The sequence below is a fragment of the Monodelphis domestica genome, chromosome 1 (genome assembly GCF_027887165.1).
Source record: "Monodelphis domestica isolate mMonDom1 chromosome 1, mMonDom1.pri, whole genome shotgun sequence".
Taxonomy (NCBI): Eukaryota; Metazoa; Chordata; class Mammalia; order Didelphimorphia; family Didelphidae; genus Monodelphis; species Monodelphis domestica.
In genome coordinates, this window is record NC_077227.1 from 421,658,011 (window position 1) to 421,684,180 (window position 26,170).

The following is a 26,170-nucleotide window of genomic DNA, read 5'->3' on the forward strand; positions in this document are numbered from 1 at the left end:
TATTTTATCCTTTCTCTCTGATTTCTTACTTCACTTATTCTACATTTTGTAAATAAAATGTAAATAAAATCACTTTAGAATTGATTAAATTCTTGGCAACCACACTCTTGAATAACCAAGTCCAACTCTTTTAAAATTAACCCCATTTCCTCCTTACAAGAATCACTATCATTGTAATGACATTTTTATGAAAGTATTCTTTTTGTATACTCATTCTTCTAGTCTACTTCCTTGATATTAAGGCTAAGCACTGTACATTTCTAGAGGGAAGGTCTGGGCTGATCACTGCTGCTACTTTCTTGGAATACTGAATGTTGTATTATTCTAGAATCTAGGAGGGTACTGGTTCAAATCTGGCCTCAGACATTTCCTAGCTGTGTGACCCTAGGCAAATCACTTAACCCCCATTGCTTAGCCTTTGCTGCTGTTCTGTCCTAGAATTAATACCACATCTTAAAAAATGGCAGCCTGCTATTGGACTTAACTCCTGCCAGACAGCTGAAAAGCCCTTCTGATTCAGAGTTACAAAAGTGCAGTATCCCCTTTGATCTGGGATTCTTGCCTTGGTTATTTTTGTGAAAGCTTCAGACTGTTCTAGAAATGGGAACTGAAACCCTGCTTTGCTCCTGAGACATGAGTCACACCCAACACTGCTTACTGCTAAACTTGTTGGTCATTTTATATACTCATCAAAGACCTATGGCAGCTCCTGACCCTGGAATAATACCCCTGAGGCTTTCTCATAACATGGTTTTAAACTTTTCTTGCTTCTTGCCTTCAAATTCCAACATATTCCACAACATTTGAACTATAGTGGTTTTTTTTTTAAATCTACCAAACGGTAGATATCCAAAAAGGTTACTTCTAAATAAAGGTCCTCTAATACCATCTTATCCAACCCCTTTAATTTCACAGATGAGGAAACTGAGGCTTAAAACAATTAAATGGCTTGACTGATCAAGGTCACACTGTTGGTAAGCATCAGAGTTACGATCTAAACCCAGATCTTGTAACTCCAGTCCACGGTTCTTTATATTGTACCATTCTGAAATATGTACATAAAAGAAAGGAGATATCTGCCTCAATGTGAACAAATTTGATACCTTCAGAAGTTCACAAAGATACTTCAAAATAAAAGACTTGGATGCCAAACCTTCTGATAGATAATTCAGAAAATAAAACATGTTAGACAAAATTGCTTATGGCAGGGAAAAAATTGTGGTTTAAAAAAAAATTGGCTTAAGAATTTCCAGAAATTTTGCTTCTCTACAATTAGAACAGTGTGGTTTGCCCTCATTATGCAAAAGAGACTTCAGTCTCATAAGGCTAAGTGACTTATCTGTAGTCTATGATGAGGTCAAAATTATAACTCCTCCATGGATTACTTCTACCATCTGCCTCAGCTCCAACTGTTGATGCAAAATGAGGCTAAAGTTTCACTAAATGACTAATCTGTAGCCTAAAATGGAGCCAAAATTATAGCTCCACTCTGGATTATTTCTACCATCTGCCTAGACGCCTGTTCATGTGAAGCTAAATCAGGCTTGAAGAAGTAACAAAATTGATGATTGACTCTACAACAAATTTCTATTATCTAATTTCAAATGGGCTTTCCTGAAACAAGGAAATCCTTTTTTGACTTATTATAACTGATTCTCTCTTCTCTGAAAGCCTCCCTTGGCATGTCCTTCCCCAATGCTTTTCAGCTGAGTCATAAACTTTACCAAAAAACCAAAACTGAGAGCATTTACTAAGAATTCTTTCTCTTCTTTTCCTATTCATCTCACATCCTATAGACATTATCACCCACTAAGTCCTCACTCATTCTAGATATTGAAGAGGAAGTTACCCTTGATCTCATTCCCTCTGGTCTTATCCAGCAGAGCCCCCATGATCATCACTATGCTCTCTAATCTTAATTCTCTATTTATCCACTGGATTCTTCCTGGATGCCTATTGTAAGAGAGAAAATCTCTTATGCTATACACACATCAAAATCTCTTTCTAAAAACAAACAAAAACCCTACTGAGCCTATCAATATATTCATATTTTACTATTCCCTTTCTCAGTTAAAATTCCTTAAAAAGGCCGCTAACAGCAATGCAGTGATCCAGAACAACTCGGAAGGATTTATGAGAAAGAACATTATCCACATTCAGAGGAAAAACTGTGGGAGTTGAAACACAGAAGAAAAACAACGGCTTGATCACATGGGTCGATGGGGATATGATTGAGGATGCAGACTCTAAATGATCACCCTAGTGCAAACATCAGCAACATGGGAATAGGTTTTGATCAGGGACACATGTGAGACCCCGTGGAATTGTGCATTAGCTATGGGAAGGGGTCAGGGGAGGGAAGGGAAAAAATATGATTCTATAATATAATATAATATAATATGATATGGTATGATATAAGATAAGATAAGATAAGATAAGATAAGATAAGATAAGATAAGATAAGATAATATTCTATAATTCCTTTTCCCATTCTTCCCTGCCTGTTATTTCCTTTTGTATTTGTTCCCCAAGCTGAGTGTGAGTGAATGGATCAAGGGGAGACCTTTGTTCTCGAGTAGTGGAGGGGGGGCAAGAGGGACAAGAATGAATCTGGGAGAACTGCTTTAACAAAGGAGGGAAGGCAGAAGGGGGAAAAGGAAAGTGGGAAAAAGGGGTCCCTGTCTCTATCTAAACCCTTTCCCCTCCCTCCTCGAGTTTGGGGGGAACTCAGGCCTTGGCAGTCTGAGCCCCCTGAGAGAAAGTCAGGTTGACTCATCCCTGGACAACAGGAGCTGAGGTAATGTCTGCTCAGGTTTCTCTTCAGAAAGTCCCTTCAATTGGGAAGTGTTGGGGGAAAGGAGTTCCAGTCACCAGCAGGAAAAATGGGTAACCCTGAGGAGAAAGTCTTTTTCCCAACTTCTCTCTTTGGCTTCTCAAGACCGAGAGCCTCACTGCTCTCTTAGCCAGAGTCTTCTCCTCCTCCTGAATTCCACTCCTTAGGCCCCTCCCTCATTGAGGTTATCAATTTCACATACACTTCAGCTTGGCATTTTTTTTCCTCTAGTGCCAGCCTCTGTCATACTAGTTGCCCCCTGGACAGTCATTTCATTGTCTTTTCTGATTCTTCCTTCTCATTCTCCTTTCCTAGAAAATCTAGTTCATGTCCACAAAATTTGAGTATCTCCCAAAGTTAGTCCATCTCTTTTCTCTTTCTCTGAATACCTTTAGATGATTTCATCAGACCTCTCTGGTTCAATGACCACCTCTATACAGATAGTTCCCAAATCTCTCTATCCAGCCCTATCTCTTTCTTGTATTCCAGTTTCCAGTCTTCTGTTATTAAGTGTCCATCATTTTTTTTAAACCCTTACCTTCCCATCTTGGAGTCAATACTGTGTATTGGCTCCAAGGCCAAAGAGTGGTAAGGGCTAGGCAATGGGGGTCAAGTGACTTGCCCAGGGTCACACAGCTAGGAAGTGTCTGAGGCCAGATTTGAACCTAGGACCTCCCATCTTTAGGCCTGGCTCTCAATCCACTGAGCTACCCAGCTGCCCCCCCATCAGACATTTTAACTGGATATCCCCCAAAGGTATCCCAAATTCTCTCTATATAAAACAAAGCTCATTATCTTTCTACCCAAATCCTCCCTTCTTCCAAATTTCCTTATAATTATAATGGTTAAGGGCACCATCATTCTCGCAGTCATGTAGGCTGCAAACTTTATTGTTGTTCTCAACTCCTTGCATATCCCACATATTCAATCAGCTGTTAAATCTTGCCAGTCCTTTCTTTATAATATCTCTCATGTATCTTCTTCTCCATACATATTCATGTGTACATCCTCTCCATTTATATGTTCACATATAGAAATATGTTTTTATATTTTTATTACCCATATGCAAGCCTTCATCATCTGTTATCTGGACAATTATCACAGCTTCGTAATTGGTCTCCCTGCTCTGGGTCTCATCCTTCACATCACTATTAAAACACAGACCTGATCATAAAATTCCCCTCCTCAGTAAATTCCAACGACACTCTATTAATGCTTGGTTCAAATATAAACTGTTTTAAAAAATGGAAAAGGACCCATAAGTAGAAATTATTTATAGAAGCTATTTTCATGTTAGCAAAGAACTGGAAACTAAGAAGGGAGTATTCATCGACTGAAAAATGCTGAACAAATTACCGTATAGGAATGTGATGGGACACTATTGATTCTCCAAAGTTAGCAATGATGTCTTAATTGCTAAATCTAATGGCCTTTCCTCAATTTTCATCCTTCTTCACCTCTTCACAGCATGACATCTCTTTCTGGCTAGTCTCTCTTAATTGTTTCCTACCTGACCCTTCCTCCTCAGTCTCCTTTCCTAAATCGAACTCTATTGGGCTAAGAAATGATGAAAGGGATGTTTTCAGAAAAACCTGGGAAGACTAGTGTGGACTAAAGCAAAGTGAAGTGAGTAGAACCAGGAATAGGTATAAGAAGGAGAACAACTTATGAAGTAATAAAAATAGTAAAAACAAACATCTACCCCCAAGATTCATTTCTAATGCCACTTTCTGTAGAACACTTTTCCTGATCACCATCTTTCCCTTGCCAACCCAACTGCTGGTATCTCCCACTCTATGGTAAATCTGAAATCCTTCAAAAGGGAAATGGAATAAGTCAATATGGACTCTCAATCAATTTTTTAAGAGCCAGGAACTACACTAAGCACACCTGATACATGAAAAAGCAAAAATATCCCTGTGCTCAAAAAAAGATCTCATTCTAATGGGGAAGATCACATAACAACTATGTACATACAAGATGATATACAGAACAGAGTTTATCTCAGAGAGGTAAAGCATTAGTAGCTAAAAGACCTGTAGAAGCCTCTTGCAGGAATTAAAATCTGATTTGGGACTTGAAGGAAAGCAAGGAAACTATCCCTACAGAAGAACAAAAGGCAATAACTTCATTGAGCTAGCCAAAAGAGTCTACAAACCATCTGAACCAGGAAGAATCCAGCAAAAGAGGATAGATATGACCCAGCGGAGCTGCCATTTAGAATTCTCATTTATGCAATCTTCTGGAGAGCAGAAGATTATGAAAACTATCATCTCATGTAACAATTAGCAATGGAAAAGAAATCTTGCAGACAATTTAGCATTCAATACAATATTAAAAAATCAACCCAAAAGTTAAAAGATATAATTGGAAGGATAACATATGGATGAAATAAAATGGAAGATACATAACAAACAATAGTCAACTTTCTTCTATCAATAGAGAATTCAGCACATTTGGACAATTTATTGATTTCACAATCCTGAATGTGCCAAGTGGGAAGGCAAAAATGGTATCAAAGAAAAAAATGGAAACAAATAAAGACCAGAGTGAATATGAAATATGACTAAGGAAGTCCATGGGCGGCAATATGATTTTGAGGTCACTTAAATGTTCGGTTTTTAATACTTTAGAAAAATGAGAACGTCATTTTTATTACTATTAAAGTTATTTTTAAGATTGCAAAAATTAAGACCACAAAAGAGGCAGAGGTGAGAATATCAATAACTACTAAGTCATATGCCTGTTTTCTCATATCTATAAGATCTTTAGGAGATAAATTTATACTTATATTGAGGGTTTAGGCAGATTTTCACAAATAATTAGCCAGGTCATGATTAACACAAATAACGAATCCCATGGTTATATATATTTGAATTGGTATCACCATTAGAAATTTAAATTTTGTCTGTTAACTATAGGAAAGTATTTGATAATAGGTGGAGATAGAGGACAGAGAAGGAAGGGAATTTAGATATCATCCACTTCAATGTGTTCAACCTAAGGTGATTAAAATGGAAGCCAAGATCTTCAGGGAAATGCCCAAGAGCACATATGTAGGAAGTAGCAAGAGCTGGAATTCAAATTCAGATCCTCCAAATCTAGTTTTTTCTTCCTGCTCTATCAGACTGTCCCAAATCGGTAGGTTAAGATACAGCCTCAAAGATTCTCCTTCAACAAAACAGCTTCAGTGCCTATATCTAGATTGTATAATATCCTCAATAGGAAAGAAACATTTGATGGTTTTGTGAATTTTAACCTCATATGGGATGGAGAGATAGGAGTTCTTGGTTTAAATCTGGCCTCAGATACTTCCTAGCTGTGTGATCCTGGATAAGTCACTTAACCCACATTGCTTTCTTCTGCCTTGGGACCAATACACAGTATTGATTATAAGACAGAAGGTAGGGGTATAAAAAAACATATGTATGCATGTGTGTGTATATATATACACACACACAAACATATATCTCATACAAAAAGTAAAGCAGGGAGATATATGCTTAAAGCTATCAGTTACTGTTATGAGCATGATTTTTATAGGACATTGATGCTTCTATAGCTGTTATCATGCATGACATAAAACAAGGAGATTTGAGTTGTTAGCCACTGTCATGGAGAATGTCAAGCAGATCACCAAAATGAAAAGTAGACTCCTTTGGATGAGGAGGTTCTCCAGATTCTTCTTTTTGTGGATAACAATATGTTGATTGTATTCAAGCCTCAGAATAATGCAGAGGCTCCTAAATTAGAACCCAAATACACTCAGGAGTTTGGTCTAATGATCTATACAGGGAAATCCAAGTGGATAACAAATGCCTGTTGTTCAGCATTTGACAATTAAATGGCTAGCCATGGAACTGGTTGGTCCATCGGTATATTTTAGACAGACATAGCAGATGAACTCTAAATTGGGTTAGAGATTTAAAAAGGTGGAGTGAAGACAAAACTTGAAGACAAAACTGCCTGTGAGAAACTGCATGATATTTCAACCATCCCAAATGCCATCCCTGCTGCTAAAACCCCATCTTTTTAACACCAGTGTTCTTCTAGTGACACTGTAGGACTGAAAATCATAGAAATACCACAATCTCTGAGTTCAAAAAAGGGCAATGGAAAGCTGCAAAGTGGCAAATTCATATCATGAAGCAGAATAATGTCAGTGAGATACAGGAGCAGAAAAGGAAGAGGATCAAATATGTCATCAAGATGTGAGATCACCCAGATAGTATGAGTGCTGTCTTGGCACCCAAACAAAGTAAAGGGAGCTAGAGAAAGACTTCTTTGGGGAGATTTCTGGGGGGAAATGTACAGGATAATAACTTGTTGATGGGTTATGTGCTCTAGTTTTCTTTTGATGACTTATTTTCTCAAGTGGCCCACCTACAAGGAAGATCTTTAGAACTACAAGGTATTAGGGGACAGCTGGGTGACTCAGTGGATTGAGAGCCAGACCTTGAGATGGGAGGTCCTGGGTTCAAATGTGGCCGCAGACACTTCCCATCTGTGTGACCCTGGGCAAGTCACTTGACCCCCATTGCCTAGCCCTTACCACTCTTCTGCCTTGGAACTGGTTCCAAGACAGAAGGTAAGGGTTTAAGAAAAAAACAACAACTATATATAATAAGGTATTAAAACAGGAAGGGACCTTTAAGGTCACTTAGTCCAGCCCCTTAAAATATGGGAAATACCCAGGCTATAAAAGTGTAGTCACGATACTGTAGTGGTACAAGTTATACCTGGAAATAGGAAGTCCTGGGTTCAAATTTGACCTCAGTCACTTCCTACCTGTGTGACCCTGGGCAAGTCATTTAACCCTGCTTTGCCTTGCCCTTACTGCTCTCCTGCCTCAGAACTGATACTTAGTAGTGATCCTAAGAGAGAAAGCAAGGGTTTATATGGAAAAAAGAAATTACTGGTAGAGCAGACCCAACTCTCTAAAGTCCATATGTTGGTCTTTCCATTTGCTCCATAAACAAGTTGCCATGAATGTAATTTGCAAGAGTAAGATGAAACAAAAATGAAAACTGGCAAGAAATATGAATCTCATGTTTGTTACGTTCCAAAAAATATCTCATTCTATACCAAGTCGATTGTTTTTCTTTCAAAAGTCCATCACAATTTTTCATATGAAAAGGTACACATGGCACCTACCTTCCAACAGCAAATACTGTTAAGCCCACTGTGATCTTTTGCTTTGTGTAATAGTCTTCCAGGATCTTCCTATGGTAAGTCCCCTCCCACACAACTGGAGCAAGCCAATCTGTCACAGTCAGAACATCAGGGCGTTTTCTGTTTGGGGGTGAAAAGGGGAAGGATAAATAGTTGAACTTTCTCTTCTCTCTGCCCACTCCTTTTTTACTCTCTCCCCTACCTATGACTCCAATAAGGCTTTCCATTGGCAAGCATTATTAACTTTGCTTTGCTTTTGGTTTCTCCTTAGATGCCCTCCAAACCCTATCATAGGCTATGGATGACATTAAATATGGTGAATAGAGGAAAAAAAAAGACATCGATACCCATATTTTATCCAGACACAGATTCCCTTGAACTTTTTAATATAACCAAAATATAATAGGTAAAGCAGAATGTGCCAGCTTCTGAGACCCTAAGATTGACTGATTTAGAGCTGGAATGGACCTAAGAAGACATCTAATGTAGATCTATTCATTTTAGAGAAGGGGGAAAGTGAGATCCAGAAAGTAATCTATGCAAGGTCAACAACAGAAGAGGTAGGAATGGAGCCTATGTTGTTGGGGGTTTTTAAGCCAAATCTACTATTTTTTCTACTATCCCATAACACTGCCCAAGTTTCATCAAATCACAGAATCATAAAACTTTAAAAGGGAATTTGAAGGTCACTGAGGCTGAGAACATAGAAGAAGCCTAGAATGGAATTCAGAAGATCTGGAAGATTAGTCTTGTGTTTTAATACAGTTATTGCTATACACAGAGACACCAAATCTAAGAGTTGGAAAAGAACTCCTAAGACATGGTATCCAAACTGAACCTGAGCAAGAATCACTTTTACAGTATCTCTTGACAAGTGGTCAATTCATGTTCCACTTGAAGGCCTCTAGTGAAAGGCCATTATAAAGCCTGGAATAACCCCTCATTCCCTACTTTGGGTACCTATAACATGAGGGGGTTAGACTAATTAAACACTCTTGTTCCATTCAGGTCTGACATTCCATGACTGCCCACTCAACTCTTAATCTTTCAAGCACTGGTTTCAAAAGGGGGGACCCAGGTTTCTAATCCAGTCTTGGGGTTGGAAGCAAAGAGTTGTTCCCTTCCCCTCCATCTGGAATCTTCCCCAGACTACTGACAGCTGGCTACAGAACACCTTTGACCTCACACAGAGCCGTGTCAAGTATTAACTTCCTAGGGAGCAAAAGTTTGTCTCTTACTTGGGATTAAACCAATCTGACAGCTGGGGTTCTTCAACTTGATCATCCTGGCTCCTGAGTGCAAACAGAAAGAAAAAACTGTGAGCCTGATGACACTGGCTATAATCCAAAGTGATTAAGAGCGTGATAGATCAAAGACTTGTTACATAGATATGAAGAAAATCAAGATTATGTAGCCATTTTGGACCTGACCTCCATTCTGGAGACTTGTCTTTGAGTAAAAGGTTTGGAATAACCTAGGGTTTCCCTCTATCCCTTCTTTCCTTCCTCTCTTCTTTTGACCAAAAGTTTTCATTGCTTTCCTCACTCCAGGTAAGGTACCTCCCTATAAGGCAAATGAGCAACTCTGGGCCACTGAGAACGTAGAGTACTTCACCAGTCACCCAACCAGAGGCAATCACTAGAAACAAGGTGTTCCTGAATTTAAAGGTCACATTATCCAGCCTCTATCCTTTAGAGCATCCTTTAAATAAGAAAATTAATATGGTTAAATCGTTTATTAAGTGATGCTGTCGTGTTCACACATCGAGCATGCCAGGGAGTTTTCTGAACTGCAAAGTCCTAAGCAAGACTAAATCCATAGACTCAGAGTTGGAAATGGATTAGCCTTCCATTCAATGGAGGAATCTCATACAGAACATCCTTGACAAAGAGCCATCGGTCTTCTCCCTGAGCATGCCTGCGGTCAGGGAGCTCACTCCCTTCAGTTAGCTCATTAGATTGTTGGCCAGCTCTGAGTAGTAGCAAGTTCCTCCTTTGAATGAGAGGAAATTTGTTTCCTTTGTTTCTTCCACCCACTGGAGTGAGTTGAAATCACAGTGCTGGTTATTCTTACAAGGGATTGCTGATACTCATTCTGAAATGGAAGTGGACTAATGAAAGCTGAAGTGTCATAATTTCCTGTCAAGGCAAGGTTCCTCGTCATGTCTTGACAGGCAGAGAAAAGAGGACTGCTCAGAAAGTCAAGAGATGGCCATTTAAGGGTATGGGATCTGAGAGTCATAAGCTCCTGGAACAAAATGGCTCACCTATCTCAGATGTCCTCACCTATTGTTAAACCAGTTGGACAGCCACCAACTCTTCTGAACATAGGCATTGCTATTAATTTTCCCTCTCGATCTGTAGGAAGAGAAGAGATTATTAAATCATAAAGTCACTCAACATCAACAAGCATTAGCTAAATATCTATTATGAGCCAGACAGGAGGACCTCGGTTCAAATATGGCCTCAGACACTTCCCAGCTGTGTGACCCTACACAAGTCACTTAACCCCCATTGCCTAGCCTTTTTTACTCTTCTGCCTTGGAACCACTATACAGTACTAATTCTAAGACAGAAGGTAAGGGTTTAAAAAAATAGTTCCTCTTATGGACCAAGAGACCACGTTAGGTACTAGGGTCACAAAGACTAAAAACCAAAACCATCTTTGCTCTCAAGGAGCTCTCATTCTACTGGGGGGAAATCCACAGATTACAGAGAAGTAAATAAACAAACTACATACAAAGTAGATCAGGAGAGGGGAAAGGACTAACAAATCAGGGCAGGGAAAGGCCTCATGGGAAGGGAAGCAATGTTGACCACAGAAGAGTTTTCATTAATGGAAAACCAAAATCTGGCTAGGGCAGGAATTCTTCAAATAAGTTCATGCCACTAAAGGCCAGTTAAGTAAGGGAGAAAGAACTCTGGATTTGAATTCTAACTCCATTCCTTACTAGCTATGTGACCTGAGGCAATTCCCTTCATCTTTTTGGGCCTCAGTTTTCTCATCTGTAAAATGAAGAAGTTAGCCCTGAAAGGATTTCTATATTCCTTACCAACTGTAAATCCCATGATCATCAGATAAGAAGGCTCGGATTTTTACCCAATTAAGCAAAATGATACCAGTTTGAGGAAGTTATTTTATTGTTTAAACCCTTACTTTCTGTCTTAGTATGAATTCTAAGAGAGAAACTTGCCTTCTGGCTTAGCATGAATTCTAAGAAAGAATTCAAAGACAGAAAGGTGACAAGGACTAGGCCACTGGGGTTAAGTGATCTGCCCAGGGTGACACAGCTAAGGAATGCTTGAGACCAGATTTGAACCTAGGTTCTCCTGACTCTAGATTTTAAATAAAACTCTTTAGATTTAGAGGTGCAAGCAGCTTTAACTATCAAATCCTGACTTGGCATTAATTAGCTGAGTTACTATAAGTAAATCTCAACTTTTCTGAGCTTTTCCTCATGAGTACAATGGGAATAGTAATATGTAAAGAACATCTTCTCCAGAATTCTTATATGTATCAAATGAGATGGACACCTCAAGCATTAAATTCAATATTAGTTATTTTTAGTCCATCCCCTATAGCTAAAGAGAAGGAAATGGAGGCCCGAGGAGGTAAAACGGTTTGCCCAAAGGTTTAATTTCACACTCTGAGAACAGATGGTGAAACACACTTCCACCCTCTTGGTAAAGGCAGAGTATCACAGGTGCAGAATATCTTCTACATTGTCAGATGAAGAAAGCCAATCAGGTGGCTTTGCTTAACTCTTTTAATGTGTAACAAGGAGAGTTCCATGGTGAGGAAGTTATCAGGAAATAACTGAAGTATAAAAAACAAGGCTTCAGTGAAAGAAACTTAAAAGTACAGATCAAAAGAGAATAAGTTGCCAAGGTGACAATTGGGACCCAGATCCTCCTTCCCTCAATGCCAACAAGGAAACTAGAACTAAATTTGACAAAATAGGTTAAAAAAAAAAAGGCTCCTCACACTAATTAGTTATGGTGGGTCTGCCTCTGTTTAGTGTGCAATCCTGTTTGGTTTACATACCAAGAGGATGAGATCCTCCATGAAGCAAAGGGGAAGGAGTGGGGACAGAACATGGTTTGCACATCAGTTGGCTAAATAAGGAAGCTGACTGGTCTCTTGGAACTCCCAGCTACCAAGAGGAAACCATGCCTACAACGTTACAGTACTGTAGCTACTCCTGACCCAGAGGCTGGGCCCTTTTAGAGGGCAGCTCTCTCCAAAATGAAAGATGGCAACATCAAGTGGGACCTCTCCCTCCAACATCACTTACACCGGGTATGGGTGACTTTGAAAGATACTAGCTTGGCTCTAGGAGACAGGAAATCTGGGGGTTTAGGCTGATTCTATCAGAATCATGTTCTTAAGGTCTTAGGCCAAGTCATAAGAGCAAAGACTCAAGCTGGATCTGTGTTGATTTCATTATTTATAGAAATAAATGATTGTTTGCCCTACCTGCCTCCCAGAGACTTTGTTATACTGGAAAATAATTATCATTTAATAATCATTTTTAAAATATTCTTTCCAGGTTAACAAAGTAATTTCCTTTCAGAATGCATCTGTCAGGGGATAAAGAATGTGAGCATTCTCATGCACATATTGATGGTACACTGACTATGAAAAGAAAGAAGAAAGTAATGAATAGAACACTTGGTCTGGAGTCAGGAAGACTCAAATTCAGATCTGTCCTCAGATACTTCCTAGTTGTGTGACCCTGGAGAAATCATTTAACCCTGTTTGCCTCAGTTTCCTCATTTGTAAAATAAGCTGGAGAAGGAAATGGCAAACTATTCCAGTACTCTTGCCAAGGAAACTCTAATGGTATCACCAAAAGTAAGAGATGATCAAAACTGAACAACAACAACCACCACCACCATCACGAGGGGGTTCACTCTGCCTCCCAGCCCTGGAGAGAGCTCTTTACCTATGTGCCCAATAAGAATCAGTGGCAGGAACCTCTCTTCTTGCACGGAGAGCAGACCAGGAAAGCAGAAGGTTGTGTCCATCATCAGACATAGCCTCACTATCTTAGTTCTGCGTAACTATTTTCCTTAGTTATAAGCAAAGTGTCATGATAATGGTGGAGGTGATTATTGTCAGAAGTGACTGATGTAAAAACATTATAAACTTCTTTTTTTAAAGATTGGCATTTCCCCTCTAAAAATAAGGAAAAAAAACAACAGCCAGAATTCAACAACAATGACATTTTTACTCTTCCTATCCTCCAGGCTTGGATAACACATTTAGTGGGGGAAAGGGAGATTAAAAGCTTCCAGGGTTTCTGTTTTAGATGGGCTCATAGGATTCTAGAGCTAAAAGTGGTCCTTAGAGATCAGCTAATTCCAGTCGCTCTTTTTACAGGTGAAGAAACTGAGGCTCAAAGCAGAGGAAGGAACTTTTCCAAGGACACAGAGGTCATAAGTAGGACAGCCAAGATCAATCTGTTTACATCCAAACTTCTCTTTCCCTGCCCCTTCTCCTATTCTACATTGTTGTAGGCTGGTTTGGACTAGACCCCTTCCCCTAAGAGAAAGAGAATAATGATTATCAGGACTGTACACTCTAAATTTTTATTGAACTCTCATCAGTAAAAAATACATTTTGAACACAACCTCAATAAAAATGCATTTCTATATAAATTATGTACATGTACTACTGTGCTAGCATTGCAAAATATAGACCAAAGTATATATTTTTTTCAAATGGGATAAAGATGCCATAAATTATTTTAAACACAGGAAACCATTAGTTCTGCTTGGCTAAAAAGATTTTTGGTAAAAGCAATTTGATTAATTTTTTTGTTTCATTGTTTTTGTTTGTTTAAAAAAAATCCTCTTACCTTCCATCTTGGTATCAATTCTAAGTACTGGTTCTAAGGAAGGGCAATAAGGGCTAGACAATTGGGGTTAAGTGACTTGCCTGGTATCACACAGCTAAGAAGTATTTGAGGCCATATTTGAACCAAGAACCTCCCTTCTCTAGGGTCAGTCCTCGAACTACTTAGCTGCTCCATTTCATTGTTTTTTATAATCTTGATTTAATACTTTTTTGATACAGCAATATAATATGCTGACAATGAATGAATAAATGTTCTATATCACAAGCCCTCCAAATTATGGGATCCTCATTATTCACTCAAGATACCACAAGGGGCATGTGACCCAAAGTGAGTGAATTGTGGTGTTAAAAAGGAAATCTTCATTTTTAAACTTTTAAATGTTTTACTAGCTTATGGAACTTATTTTTCCCAAGTAAACATAGGCACCTTGAAACCCTACTCTTAACCACAATTTTGTTAATAATGGGGCCCAAGTATTACCTATTGGCCAGAGCAATGCCACAAAATGTGTGGCAACCTTTCATTTGTTGAAGGAAGTCTGATTATTCCAATTGGAAGTCAAAAAGAGTGTTTGATTAGAATAAACTTCTTTAATTTATTGTGTTAACTTTGTCTGAAATAGAGATCGGCATGCCGCAGGGAATGTGCTGGAACACTAATTTGGGTGTGCCTATGACATTTATAAATAGCTCTTCCTCAAGTATTGCCATATTCTGTGTCTTCCCCTTAAACCCACTCAGAAACAGCAAGGCAACCTCAATTCTTCAGGCCCTTGTTTTTCCTTTGGGAAATCATGCTGCCCTGCCAGGCTCCAAGCTTTCCCTCAAACATACTTTGAATATACTTGGTGATTATCCAGATTCCAAGCCTGTTTCTTCAGTCAAAGAGAGATCGTTTTTTTTTCCCCTCTAGAATATTTTCTCCTTCAGCTACACCTTCTGTGTTTCTTGGATTTGGGGTCCTGAGATGTCTGAGCTTTTAGAGAGATGTTTATCTTCCTCTTTTATAGCAGTATCTAAATTTAGCCACAGAGCTAATTCTTCATCCAAATGGTCTACAGCTGGCTGCCATGGGGGAGCAATTTTCTAACAAGTCTCTTGAAGAACATGGCCCGAGTCCATCATTTCATTCGGGCACTGGATGAGTTAGAGAATCAGAACTCACACTGGACACAGGCTGCCAAGGATCAACTCATCTGCATACCCAGTTTCTTGTGTCTTCCATTTTCTTTGGTTTCATCTACAAGAGCTTGATGGGCTGTGCACCCTGGAGTAACAGAGCAGCCACATTTAGCCAGCATGATAAAGGCTGCTGTTGCAAGGTTTGGGCCAGGGCTCACAGTCCCTTAGAAGGGAGAGATCTGTTTAGGAGCTGAAGCATCATTCGCCCACATTTTTGTCCTCAGCATAATGAAACTTTATGAAGCAGAGCTAAGTAGGACACTACTATGTCCCCTGCTCTGTGATTTTTCCATCTTTATTTTCTGCTTCTTTCTCATTATTTTTTTTTAACCCTTACCTTTCACCTTAGAGTCAATACTATGTATTGGTTCTAAGGCAGAAGAGTGTTAAGGGCTAGGCAATGGGGGTGAAGTGATTCTGAAACCAAATTTGAACCCAGGACCTCTTGTCTTCAGTCCTGGTTCTCTATCCACTGGGCCACCTGGCTGCCTCGGTTTCCTAATATGTTCACAGTAATCTCAATTAGAGACAACTTCCTTGTTTTCATAGGTTTCTGGATCATTTTACAGCCAGCTTCTACCTATGTACTGGGTTCAGTCATTTCTGCTTCCCTGCTAACCCTAAGAGCACTATATATTCTATTAACTCTTGTAACTTTGGGGTTGCCCCAGCATCCCTGACCACAGCTCCTGCCTTCATTTCTCACCCTTACTACCTCTTCGGAGACTTTCTGTCGGCTGCTACTGCCACTGCCACTGAGGAAGCCTTGGAAGAAGATGAGGAAGGGGGGGAGGGAAAGTGATCAGCAACCTGATCCCTTGCTGCCACCAAAACTGTTAGAGCAGCGCTGGCCAGAAACCAGCCATAATGGGAGCAGGAAGGTCTTTATTTTATTCTTGCATCCTCTCACACAAGGTATGTGCCCTTATTAAGGTGTGTGCAACCATTCTGACAACCACTGACACAGCCCAAGACAATTAGAGTGAATGATGAACATCCAACATTTCAAAGAAATGTCAACCAACTCACATTTATCCTTACCTCTGACTGCTGCATCAGAAGGTAGCTGAGATCTGCCTACCATGGTTAGTTTCCTTTAGACTTTTAGTCATAAGACATTGAAGGTCAGGTTATACCTGGACAGAACTGACTTCCTAGGAGAGTTATCTATACAGCTTCAATTCTAGGAGCCAGTCAAAGGTTGAGATCTTAGAATGGCGAGGGAGCAGTCTACCAGTGGTTCGTAAACTATCAAAAAACTCGGTAGTTAGATCAACTGAGGATGAGGTTTTGTCTCTAGGTTTCTTGAAATCCCAGACTTGACAGTGACCCCAGGAACCAGCACAGGTGATATTTGTTGTTGTTGTAATAGAGTCGTTTTCAGTCGTGTCTGACTCTTCGTGACCCCATTTGAGGTTTTCTTGGCAAAGACCCCAGAGTGGTTTGCCATTTCCTTCTTCAGCTCATTTCACAGATGAGGAAATTGAACCAAACAGCATTAAGTGATTTGCTCAAAGTCACGCAGGTACTAAGTGTCTGATGGTTACCAGATTATAAATTTTCTAAAGGGAAGAACTATGTCTTATTTTTTCTTGTCTCTCCCCTCAGACCCAGAGCCAAATTAATATAGTGCTGCCTGGAATTTCTGAGCAAATAGATGCTTATTAGTAATTATAAGAAAAAATTCAGGAGTTATTTCCATAATGATGGTGAAGAATTAGTTCATAGATAGAGTATTTCTTTTTTTTTAAACCCTTACCTTCTATCTGAGAATGTGTTGGTTCCAAAGCAGAAGAACGGTAAAGGGTAGGCAATCAGGGTTAAGTGACTTGCCCAGGGTCACACTGCTAGGTATTTTACACTTTAATATGTACTCTTCTCAACTCCAGAGAGGCAAGCACTTGAAATGTTTTAAATTTTATTTTACAGGAAATTGAAGCTCAAAAGGTTAACATAGCTATTTAAGAAAGGTCACCTGCTAGAAGGCTACTACATCAAAGGCAATTATTCTGATTCCAAGTCAGGATGAACTTTCTCCTTAGTGTCCCACTGAACTTGTCTAGACTGGGCAACAGGAGAAGGAAATAAAGAATGACAAGATAGTAACAGTGGACAAAAACACATCATTTCAGTGATAACTGGAGAAGTTGGCATGTATCAGAGTGAGAAATCATGGCAAACATTAACCATTTTAAAGGAGCTTGCATAGATTACTGCCTTTGGGTCTCACAATCATTCTGAGGTTATTATTGTCCCTGTTTTGCAGATGAGGAAACTGAAGTTAAGGTTAAATGGTTTGTCCCAGGTCACAGAGTAAGGATCTAAGAATGCGATTTGAACCTAGGTCTTCCTGACTCCAAGTCCAATGTGCTCCATCCATTACGCCATATTGCCTCCTTAAGAAATACAAAGTGACCTCATTAGTGCTGAGGATAAAAGGTTATTGAGGAACAGAACAAGGAAAAGATAACAGGCCTAGGAAATATCATTCGGTTTTTGTGAGGCAGAAACAGAAAGATATACCTTTCTGACTTTTCCTTTTAGAGATTATATTGTTGTTCCAATCTCCATGTGTGGATGAATGACAGACCTGGACAGTGACTAAGCTGTGGGCCTTTCACAGTAGATACTAAGCCATTCTTCTAGGGATTCACTACTCTATTAATCCCTGTCATTCCCCTTATGACATTAGGAACCAGGACATCCTGGTTCCTAATAAGGCAACCTCACCCATCTACATGGCAAAGTTACAAACCCAGATGCTATCTGTCACTACTCACAGTAACTCTCTGCAGCGAACCACAGAATCATGTGGCAAACCATTCATTTTGCAGTTGGAAAAATTAAAACCCAAAGAGTTTAATTAATTTGCTCTGTATGACCAAGGGAATGAGGAGTGGGGGCAAAACTCTAATGTTGTTTTTCTATCTCTCTCCTATTTATCCAACCTGGAGTCATCATCATTGCTCCTCCCACCAAAGGACACTTCCACACTAGTCAAATAAAGGCACTTACTGGTAAGGGTAGATACACAAAAAAGATCCTTCTGTGCTGTAAACAAACAGAAAGCAACAAATTAATCTTGGAAGGCACTCCTTTGTAATGATTACAATTAAAGCCCTGGTCTGGATTGGCTGGGTGGTACGACTTAACTGTTTCCCACAGATCCCACCATGAGACATGTGCCTCATATGCTCACTCTGCAATTATATCCAAATGGCTTTTGTTCAAACCAACCTCTAATTGATTTATGAGATTGCTGTCATTTTACAGATGACAGAAGGGATGCTCAGGGAGAGAGAGAGAGAGCAATTGATCTGCCCAAGGTCACCAGGCTAGAAAGTGGCACAATCAGAACCTGAGCACATTTTTAAAAACCACATTTGTGTTTCTGCCACAATGCCACACTGCCCAAAACAGAGCTCCATCCAAGTGCACAGACAAAGGTGGGACTAGGCAAGGGGAGAAATAGAATTTCTTATTGGTCACATGTGGCTGCCAATCTCATTTTTGTTTTCGGTAGAGAAACTAGAGAAGGACAAAAGCAACAGTTGCATCTACTAATTATTCAGAGTTACCTGTTGTTATATCCCCAGAGCACCACCAGCGCAGTTAATAAAATCAGCAGAAATAGAATGATTTTTCCTTTGGAGATCATTATTCTCTCCTGAGAGGGAAGGAAAAAAGAAGAAATTACAGATCATTCAGTGGCCCAGACAGAAACCTGGTATGTCTTTCTCTCTGCACAAATAAAGTATTAATGCATTAACCTACACTTCAAAGGTTGCCTACTATTTCAGAGTCAAAAGTGCACACTAGGGGAAAAAAGCAGAGGTTGTGCTTTCTTTGTATCCCATAAGTATCTGGCATATAGCCTTTCTGATAGTGGACACTGACTAAAGATTTGTTGAGTTAAATCTAGGAAGCTAGGTAGTACAGTAGACAGAGAGCTCTGGACCCAGAGTCAGGAAAGTCTGGGACACACTAGCTGTGTTGATTCTAGGCAAATCCTTTTATCTCTGCCTGCCTCAGTTTCCATCTCTAAAATGGGGATGATGATGATAGTACCGACCTCCCAACATTGCTGTAAGAATAAAATGAGGTAGTCTTTGTAAAGTGCTTTGCTAAACGTAAAACACTTGCTACTAGAGAAGGGCCATCAGCAAGAGAAATACAATGGTCTTAAGGAAGTTCACAGAATTTCAGAGTTCAAAGGGTCCACAGGGACCATCTAGTTCAACTTAAACCATCTGAAGAAGCCATTTTGCATCCTTTTTATGATGTGGACTTCAAGGAATATTATGAGGGGTGTCAGAGAGGTAGCATGCACCCCCTTTTAAATGGACCCTACTCTGCATTTTAAGGAGCATAATTCCATCAAACTTAAATTTACCGTATTATACTCACCCCACACCCCTACATGCACCTGCATTGATCCAGATTCTGCCTCCTGGGGCCAATTTAATCCCTCTTCCACATGACAGCCTTTTATTTATCAAAGAAAGTTATCATGCCTCTGCCGAAGGCTTTTTTTCATCAGACTATGCCCAAAGAGATTTAAATACTGCCTGCCCTTTGATCCAGCCATACCACTGCTGAGTTTATTATCCCAAAGAGATAATAAAAAAGACCTGTACAAAATATTCATAGTCTCTTTGTGGTGGAAAAAAATGGGAAAATGAGGGGATGCCCTTCAATTGGGGAATGGCTGAAAAAATTGTGGTATATGTTGGTGATGGAATACTATTATGCTGTAAGGAATAACGAACTGGAGGAATTCCTTGTGAATTGGAACGACCTCCAGGAATTGATGCAGAGTGAAAGGAGCAGAGCAAGGAATACACTGTGGCACAATCAAACGTAATGGACTTCTCAACCAGCAGCAATGCAATGATCCAGGATAATTCTGAGGGAATGCTATTCACATTCAGAGGAAAAACTATGGGAATAGAAACACAAAAGAAAAACAACTGCATGACCACATGGTTCAATGGGGATATGATTGGGGATGTAGACTCTAAATGATCACCCTAGTGCAATTATTATTAATAATATGGAAATGGGACTTGTTCAATAACACAGGTAAAGCCCAGTAGGACTGTGCTTTGGCTATGGGACAGGATTGGGGGAAAGGGAGGAAAGAACATGAATCTTGTAACCATATAAAAATATTCTAAATTTAATAATTAAATAAAATTAAATATTAAAAAAATAAATCTATTCTCCTATAATCTACATCAGTTAAATGATCCCCAGTTTTCCTCTCCTTCTCTACTATGAATTGATAGAATGTTGACTTCTTCCTAGGATTCCCTTCATTTCTACTTCAGCAGCTAACTCCTATTTGAAAGGAAAAAATAAGACCCACCACAGCAATTCTCTATTGCTTTGCCCCAACAGAAGAATACAATTAAGGCAAGGTAAGAACACATCAGCTGTTCTATTTTTGACCAAGAGAATGTGCTGGCAGATTATGGCAGATTTCTAGATAGTTGTAATCCCATGTCACTAGTATGTCATCCTTCAATGCCAAGTTTGCCATCTATTTGGATGGTGAAGTAGACAGAGCACTGGATTTAAAGCCAAGTATATCTAAGTTCAAATCTTGCTAGAGACACCTTAAAGCTAGCTGTGAGACTGAATAAATTCTGAGTTAACAGAATAAGAAATAGAGGGCTGAAATAATCCAATTTTAGGTATTGTTTTTTAAGTTCCAAAAGTTAAAAATAAAGGTAGATCGATATCATCTCACCTATCAGATTAGCTAAAATGATAAAAGGGGAAAATGACAAGTGTGGGAGGGGATATATAAAAATGGGTATTATTGGTGGAGCTGTGAAATGATTCAGCCATTTTGTAGAATAATCTGGAATTATGCCTAGAAAGTTATAAAACTGCATATAACCTTAGTTCCAGCAATACCACTAGTGGATCTGTTTCCCAAGGAGATCAAGGGAAAAGGAAAAGAAACCTTATGTTCCAAAATTTTTATAGCAGTTCTTTTTGTAGTAGCAAAGAAATGGAAATTGAGGGATGTCCATCAACTGAGAAATGGCTGAACAAGTTGTAGCATATAATTATGATGGAATACTAATCCACGATAAGAAATTATAAGCAGGTTAATTTTTTCTAAACCCTGGAAAGATTATGAAAAGCAAAACAAGAAAACATTACTTGCAGATGTCCATCTCCAGAGATAAAACTGATAAATAGAAACAGGGAAGATATAATTTATATATACTTTTTTTTTTTGTTAAGTGATGCCTTCTCTAGTATAGGGAGGTAGGGTGGAAGAGAGGTATGTGGGATTCAAACCTAGTAGTAGGTCAAAGGGTGTACAACATCCTAGAGCCAAGTAGACAAAGATCTAAATTGGTCTCAAGAATGTTTGGCTTAGTTTACAACTCTTTGTTCTTCCAGATGAGTTTTATCATTTTTTTCTAGCTCTCTAAAATAATTATTTGGAATGTGGTATACCCCTGAATGAGTAATTTAATTTAGGTAGAACTATCATTTTTGTTATATTGGCTTGGCCTCCTGTAACAGTTAAAAATTAGGGGAGACTGAGGCAAGATAGAAATTAGTTTCTCTCTGCAAGGAGTATTATATTTTTATGAGCAATGGATATTTCTCCAATTTAGATCAAACTTTTTTTGTGTGAAAAGTGTTTTCTAATTGTGTTCACAGAGTTCTTGGGTGCCTTGACAGGTAAACTTTTTTTGTTGGCAGTTATTTTAAATGAAATTTCTCTATCTTTTCCTGCTGGACTTTGTTGATAACATACAGAAATGTTGATGACATGTGGGTTTACTTAATATCCTATTACTTTGCTTAAGTTGTTAATTATTTCAACAAAATTTTTAGTTGAATCTCTAGGAGTGATTATTTTGTTTACTCATTGCCTTCAATTTCTTTTTCTTCTCTTACTGATATACCTAGCATTTCTAGTATATGTAGAGTATACCAGCATAGTATACTATATATAGTCTACTAGTATAGTTTAATGAATAATAATGGGCATCCTTTGCTATTCTTGCTTTGCCCCTGATCTTCATGGGAAAGCTTCAAGCTTATCTCTATGATAGCTAATGTTTCTGATGATTTTAGATAGATACTACTTATTATTTTTGGGAAAGCTTCATTTATTCCTATGTTTCCTAGAATGTTTAACAGGAATGAATGCATTAAAAACTTTTTTCTGCATCTATTGAAATAATCATATTATTTTTGTTATTGATATGATCAATTATATTGATAGTTTTCCTAATATTGGACCAACCCTATATTCCTGGTGTAAATCCTACTTGGTCATAAGTGTATGATTTTTGTGACATATTGCTGAAATCTCCTTGCTAACATTTTATTTAAATTTTTCATTAATATTCATTAGGGAACTTGGTCTACATTTTTCTTTCTTTGTTTCTGCTCTTCCTGTTTTAGGTATGGCATCATATTTGTGTCAATAAGAATTTGACTCCTTTGTTCATTTTCCCAAAGAGTTTCTGTAATATTAGAATCAATTGTTCTTTAAATGTTTGGTAGAATTAACTTGTGAATACATATAATACTGGGGATTTTTTCACTGATTACTCATTCAATTTCTTTTACTAAGATAGGGTTATTTAAATAATCTCTCTTTTGTTAATGTGGGTAGTTTAAGTTTTTGATAGCATTCTTCCATTTTACACTTAGATTGTTAGGTTTATTTGCAATTAGGCAATATAGCTCCTAATAATTGCTTTAATTTAATCTTTATTGGTAGTAAATTTACTCTTTTCCTTTTGGATATTGGTAATTTGGTTTTCTTTTTTTTTATCAAATTAATCAATGGTTCATTTATTTTATTCCTCCCCTCCCAATAAAACCAATTCCTAGTTTTATTAGTTCAATGGTTTTCTTACTTTCAATTTTGTCAGTTTCTCCTTTGATTTTTAGAATATCTAATTCAGTGTTTAATTGGAGATTTTCATGGTTTTTTTTAGTTTTTCTTAATTTTATGCTCAGTTAATTGTTCTGCTATTTCTCTTTTATTGATGTATTAAAAGATAGAAAATTTCCCTAAGCACTGCTTTGGCTGTAGCTCATAAATTTTGGTATGCTATCTCATTGTTGCCATTCTTTTTAACAAAATTATTGATTATTTCTTTGATTTGTTTTTTGACACTCATTCTTTAAGATTAGATTATTTAGTTTCCATTTAGTTTTTAATCTATGTCTCCATGGGCCTTTGTTAAATGTAATTTTTTTTAAACCCTTACCTTCCATCTTTGAATCAATACTGTGTATTGTTCCAAGGCAGAAGAGTGGTAAGGGCTGTGGGGTTAAGTGACTTGCCCAGGGTCACACAGCTGGGAAGTGTCTGAGACCAGATTTGAACCTAGGTCCTCCCATCTCTAGGCCTGTTTCTCAAACCACTGAGCTACCTAGCTGCCCCCTGTTAAATGTAATTTTATGCCCTAATACATGGTCAGTTTTTGTGAAGGTGCCATGTACAGCTAAGAAAAAGGTATATTCCCTTCTATTCCTACTCAGTTTTCACCAAAGGTCCATCATATCTAACTTTTCTAAAAGTCTATTCATCTCTTTAATTTTTTTTTAATCTTTGTTTATTTTTTGGTTTGGCTTATATAGTCTGAGAGTTAAGGTCCTCCACTTTTAACGCCTGTTCCTCCTGTTATTCAATTAACTTTTCCTTTAAGAATTTGGATGATATCCCATTTGACATCTATAGATTTAGTACTGATATTATTTCTACTCCAGTGATGGTGAACCTTTTAGAGATGGTGTGCTGGACCCTGTCCCTACCTCTCTTGCTACTGCCCCCTCCCTTTACCCCAGACAGGGGAGGGAGGAAGTGCTTCCACTGGGCTGTTAGGCAGAGGGGCAGGGGAAATTAAGAATGTCTTTAGACACATGGAGAAATGGAGGGAACAGCTCTACCCCAAGTCTTTCTGCCTTTCTAGTAACTCTAGGCAACTGCAGGCATGCACACAGAAAGGGCTCTATATGCCTCTTTGGGCACACATGCCATAGGTTTGCCATCATGGGTTTATAGTACCTTTTTAGCAGGATGTAGTTTCCCTGCTTATCCCTTTTAATTAGACCTATTTTTGCTTTTGCTTTGGCTGAGATCATGACTCCTTCCCCTGTTTTGTTGTTGTTGTTTTTAACTTCATCTGATGCATAAAAGATTCTACTTTAGAATTTTATTTTCCCCCTTATTTTTACTGTGTGCATCTCTTTATTTTAAGCATATTTCTTATAAAAAAACATAATATTTTATCTTATTTCTTTTATGAAAAAGCTTAATCCTTTAGAGTCCTATCCCTATCATAAGCTCCATCTCACCAAACCTTAGTGAATCTGTCTCTTTGCACTAGAAGTTCTAGGGCATCCTGCTTCTTGCCCATATGTTGCATACATGAGTAGAGGTACCTGAGATTATAGGCTGAATTGCTGGTTCTCTTCTTGCTAATTACTGACCCTCTCTACCATGTTCTTTATTCTCTATAATACCTGCTATCTTCTATGGTACATGTACCTAGTGGGGAAGATTTCCTTGAACAATTTTCTACCTTCCTCTCCCTTTTTCATTTGAAACAATCCTGATCCTATGAATAAGACTTCAAGTGAATATTTTACATCCCTTTGTGCATTTCATTTTATCCCTAGTTATGAGTCTATCATTTAAGTAACTGTCTCTGAATCCAAATCTTTCCAAAGGAAAGATCATACATTGATATAAGAAATAAGAGTCCATGATGGAGATAGCATTTGAACTGTGTCTTAGAATCACATAATTTTAGAGTTTGAAGGTACTTATAAACTTAACTAGATTTAAAGCTGGGAAGCATCCCAGACATCACCAAATCCATCTGAGATTAAATGATTTGCCCAAGGTCACACAGGTAGAAACTGAAGGGCTAAGATTTAAACCAAGGTTTTACAATTCTAGATTCTATGTTTTTTTTTTTTCTATTACACTGTACACTATCCGAGTGCAGGGAAAAAGGAATATGTTTTTTAAAAAATCATAAAAAGTTTCCAATCAGTACCTCTGAAGAGGAAATGGTGGCACAGAAATAAGGAAGCAAGAGGTGAGGCTGGTTTGAAGGAGGAGTCTGACTAGGAGATGACTATGAGACATCTAAATGGTAAAACTTAACATATACATCTGCATAATTACAAGTGGGTTGAGAGCTCCTGTTTATATACTGGAAGATTCAACTCATTTATTAAGCTCCTGTAATTTTACTTTTGTTGTTCAGCCATTTTTTAGCTGTGTCCAATTCCTTTGTGACTCCATTTGGGGTTTTCTTTGCAAAGATACTGAAATGATTTGCCATTTTCTTCTCTGGTTCATTTTACAAATGAAGAAAATGAGGCATACAGAGGAAAGTGACTTGCCCTGGGTCAGACAGTTACTACGTGTCTGAGGCCAGATTTGAACTCAGGAGTATGAGCTTTCCGTATCCAGGCCCAGTGCTTTAACCATTGCACTACCTAGCTGCCCATAATTTTACTATGTGAATATAATATTTACAATGTTAACATTAACCACAGATTGTATACCATAAAATCTTAAAGAGTTGGAAAGGATTTTAGAGACTGTTTAGATGGCTGCCACATCTGAGCCAACATCTCAGTACTTAACATATGGTGAAAATGAGGCCAAAGGCATGAGACTGAGCCTTGGAGGAAACAGAATTACAAGAAGGAAAATGGAATGTAGATTTCTTTTCAAAGGCGGCTCTGCCAAGTGTGGTGGCCTGCGTCAGTAATTCTTGCAGTCCTTGTTTCTGGGGGAGGCTCAGGTTGATGGATTATGAGTTCAGGAGTTCTGAGCTGAAGCAGGACTAAAGCACTCAGTCCAGTACAAATATGGTGGGCTCTGAATTGGAGGGTGAACCAACCCAAGTCAGGAACAAGTAAACTTCTATACCAATCAGTATTGGAATTGGTGCATAAGTGGGAGTCATTGTATTTCCAGCCTGAGTGAGACAGGGTGACTTAGTCTCCACTTCCCGCCACCCACTATCCCACAAAATAAAAAGATAGCTGTCCCCTGCAAGGCTGGAAGGAATGGATGGCTCAAGTGTAATTTTTCACATCTACTAAAAAGAA

The 26,170-nt window shown here is 38.5% G+C and overlaps 1 protein-coding gene across 9 annotated transcripts in view; it reads right to left on the reverse strand.

Annotated features, from left to right (window-relative positions):
- Nucleotides 1-26,170, reverse strand: part of GGTA1 (glycoprotein alpha-galactosyltransferase 1 (inactive)) — a 115,383-nt gene that overhangs the window by 28,572 nt on the left and 60,641 nt on the right. For 5 of the 9 annotated variants that reach the window (XM_007474583.3, XM_016427770.2, XM_056812046.1 and 2 more), the window contains 5 exons: nucleotides 18,625-18,713; nucleotides 18,062-18,097; nucleotides 10,291-10,362; nucleotides 9,244-9,297; nucleotides 7,988-8,125 (listed from right to left, as the gene is read on the reverse strand). In XM_007474583.3, the coding sequence (XP_007474645.1) occupies nucleotides 7,988-8,125; nucleotides 9,244-9,297; nucleotides 10,291-10,362; nucleotides 18,062-18,097; nucleotides 18,625-18,713 (389 nt within the window). The remainder of the gene's footprint in view (nucleotides 1-7,987; nucleotides 8,126-9,243; nucleotides 9,298-10,290; nucleotides 10,363-18,061; nucleotides 18,098-18,624; nucleotides 18,714-26,170) is intronic. The other 4 variants (XM_056812042.1, XM_056812047.1, XM_056812043.1 and 1 more) reach the window with 3 other exon arrangements.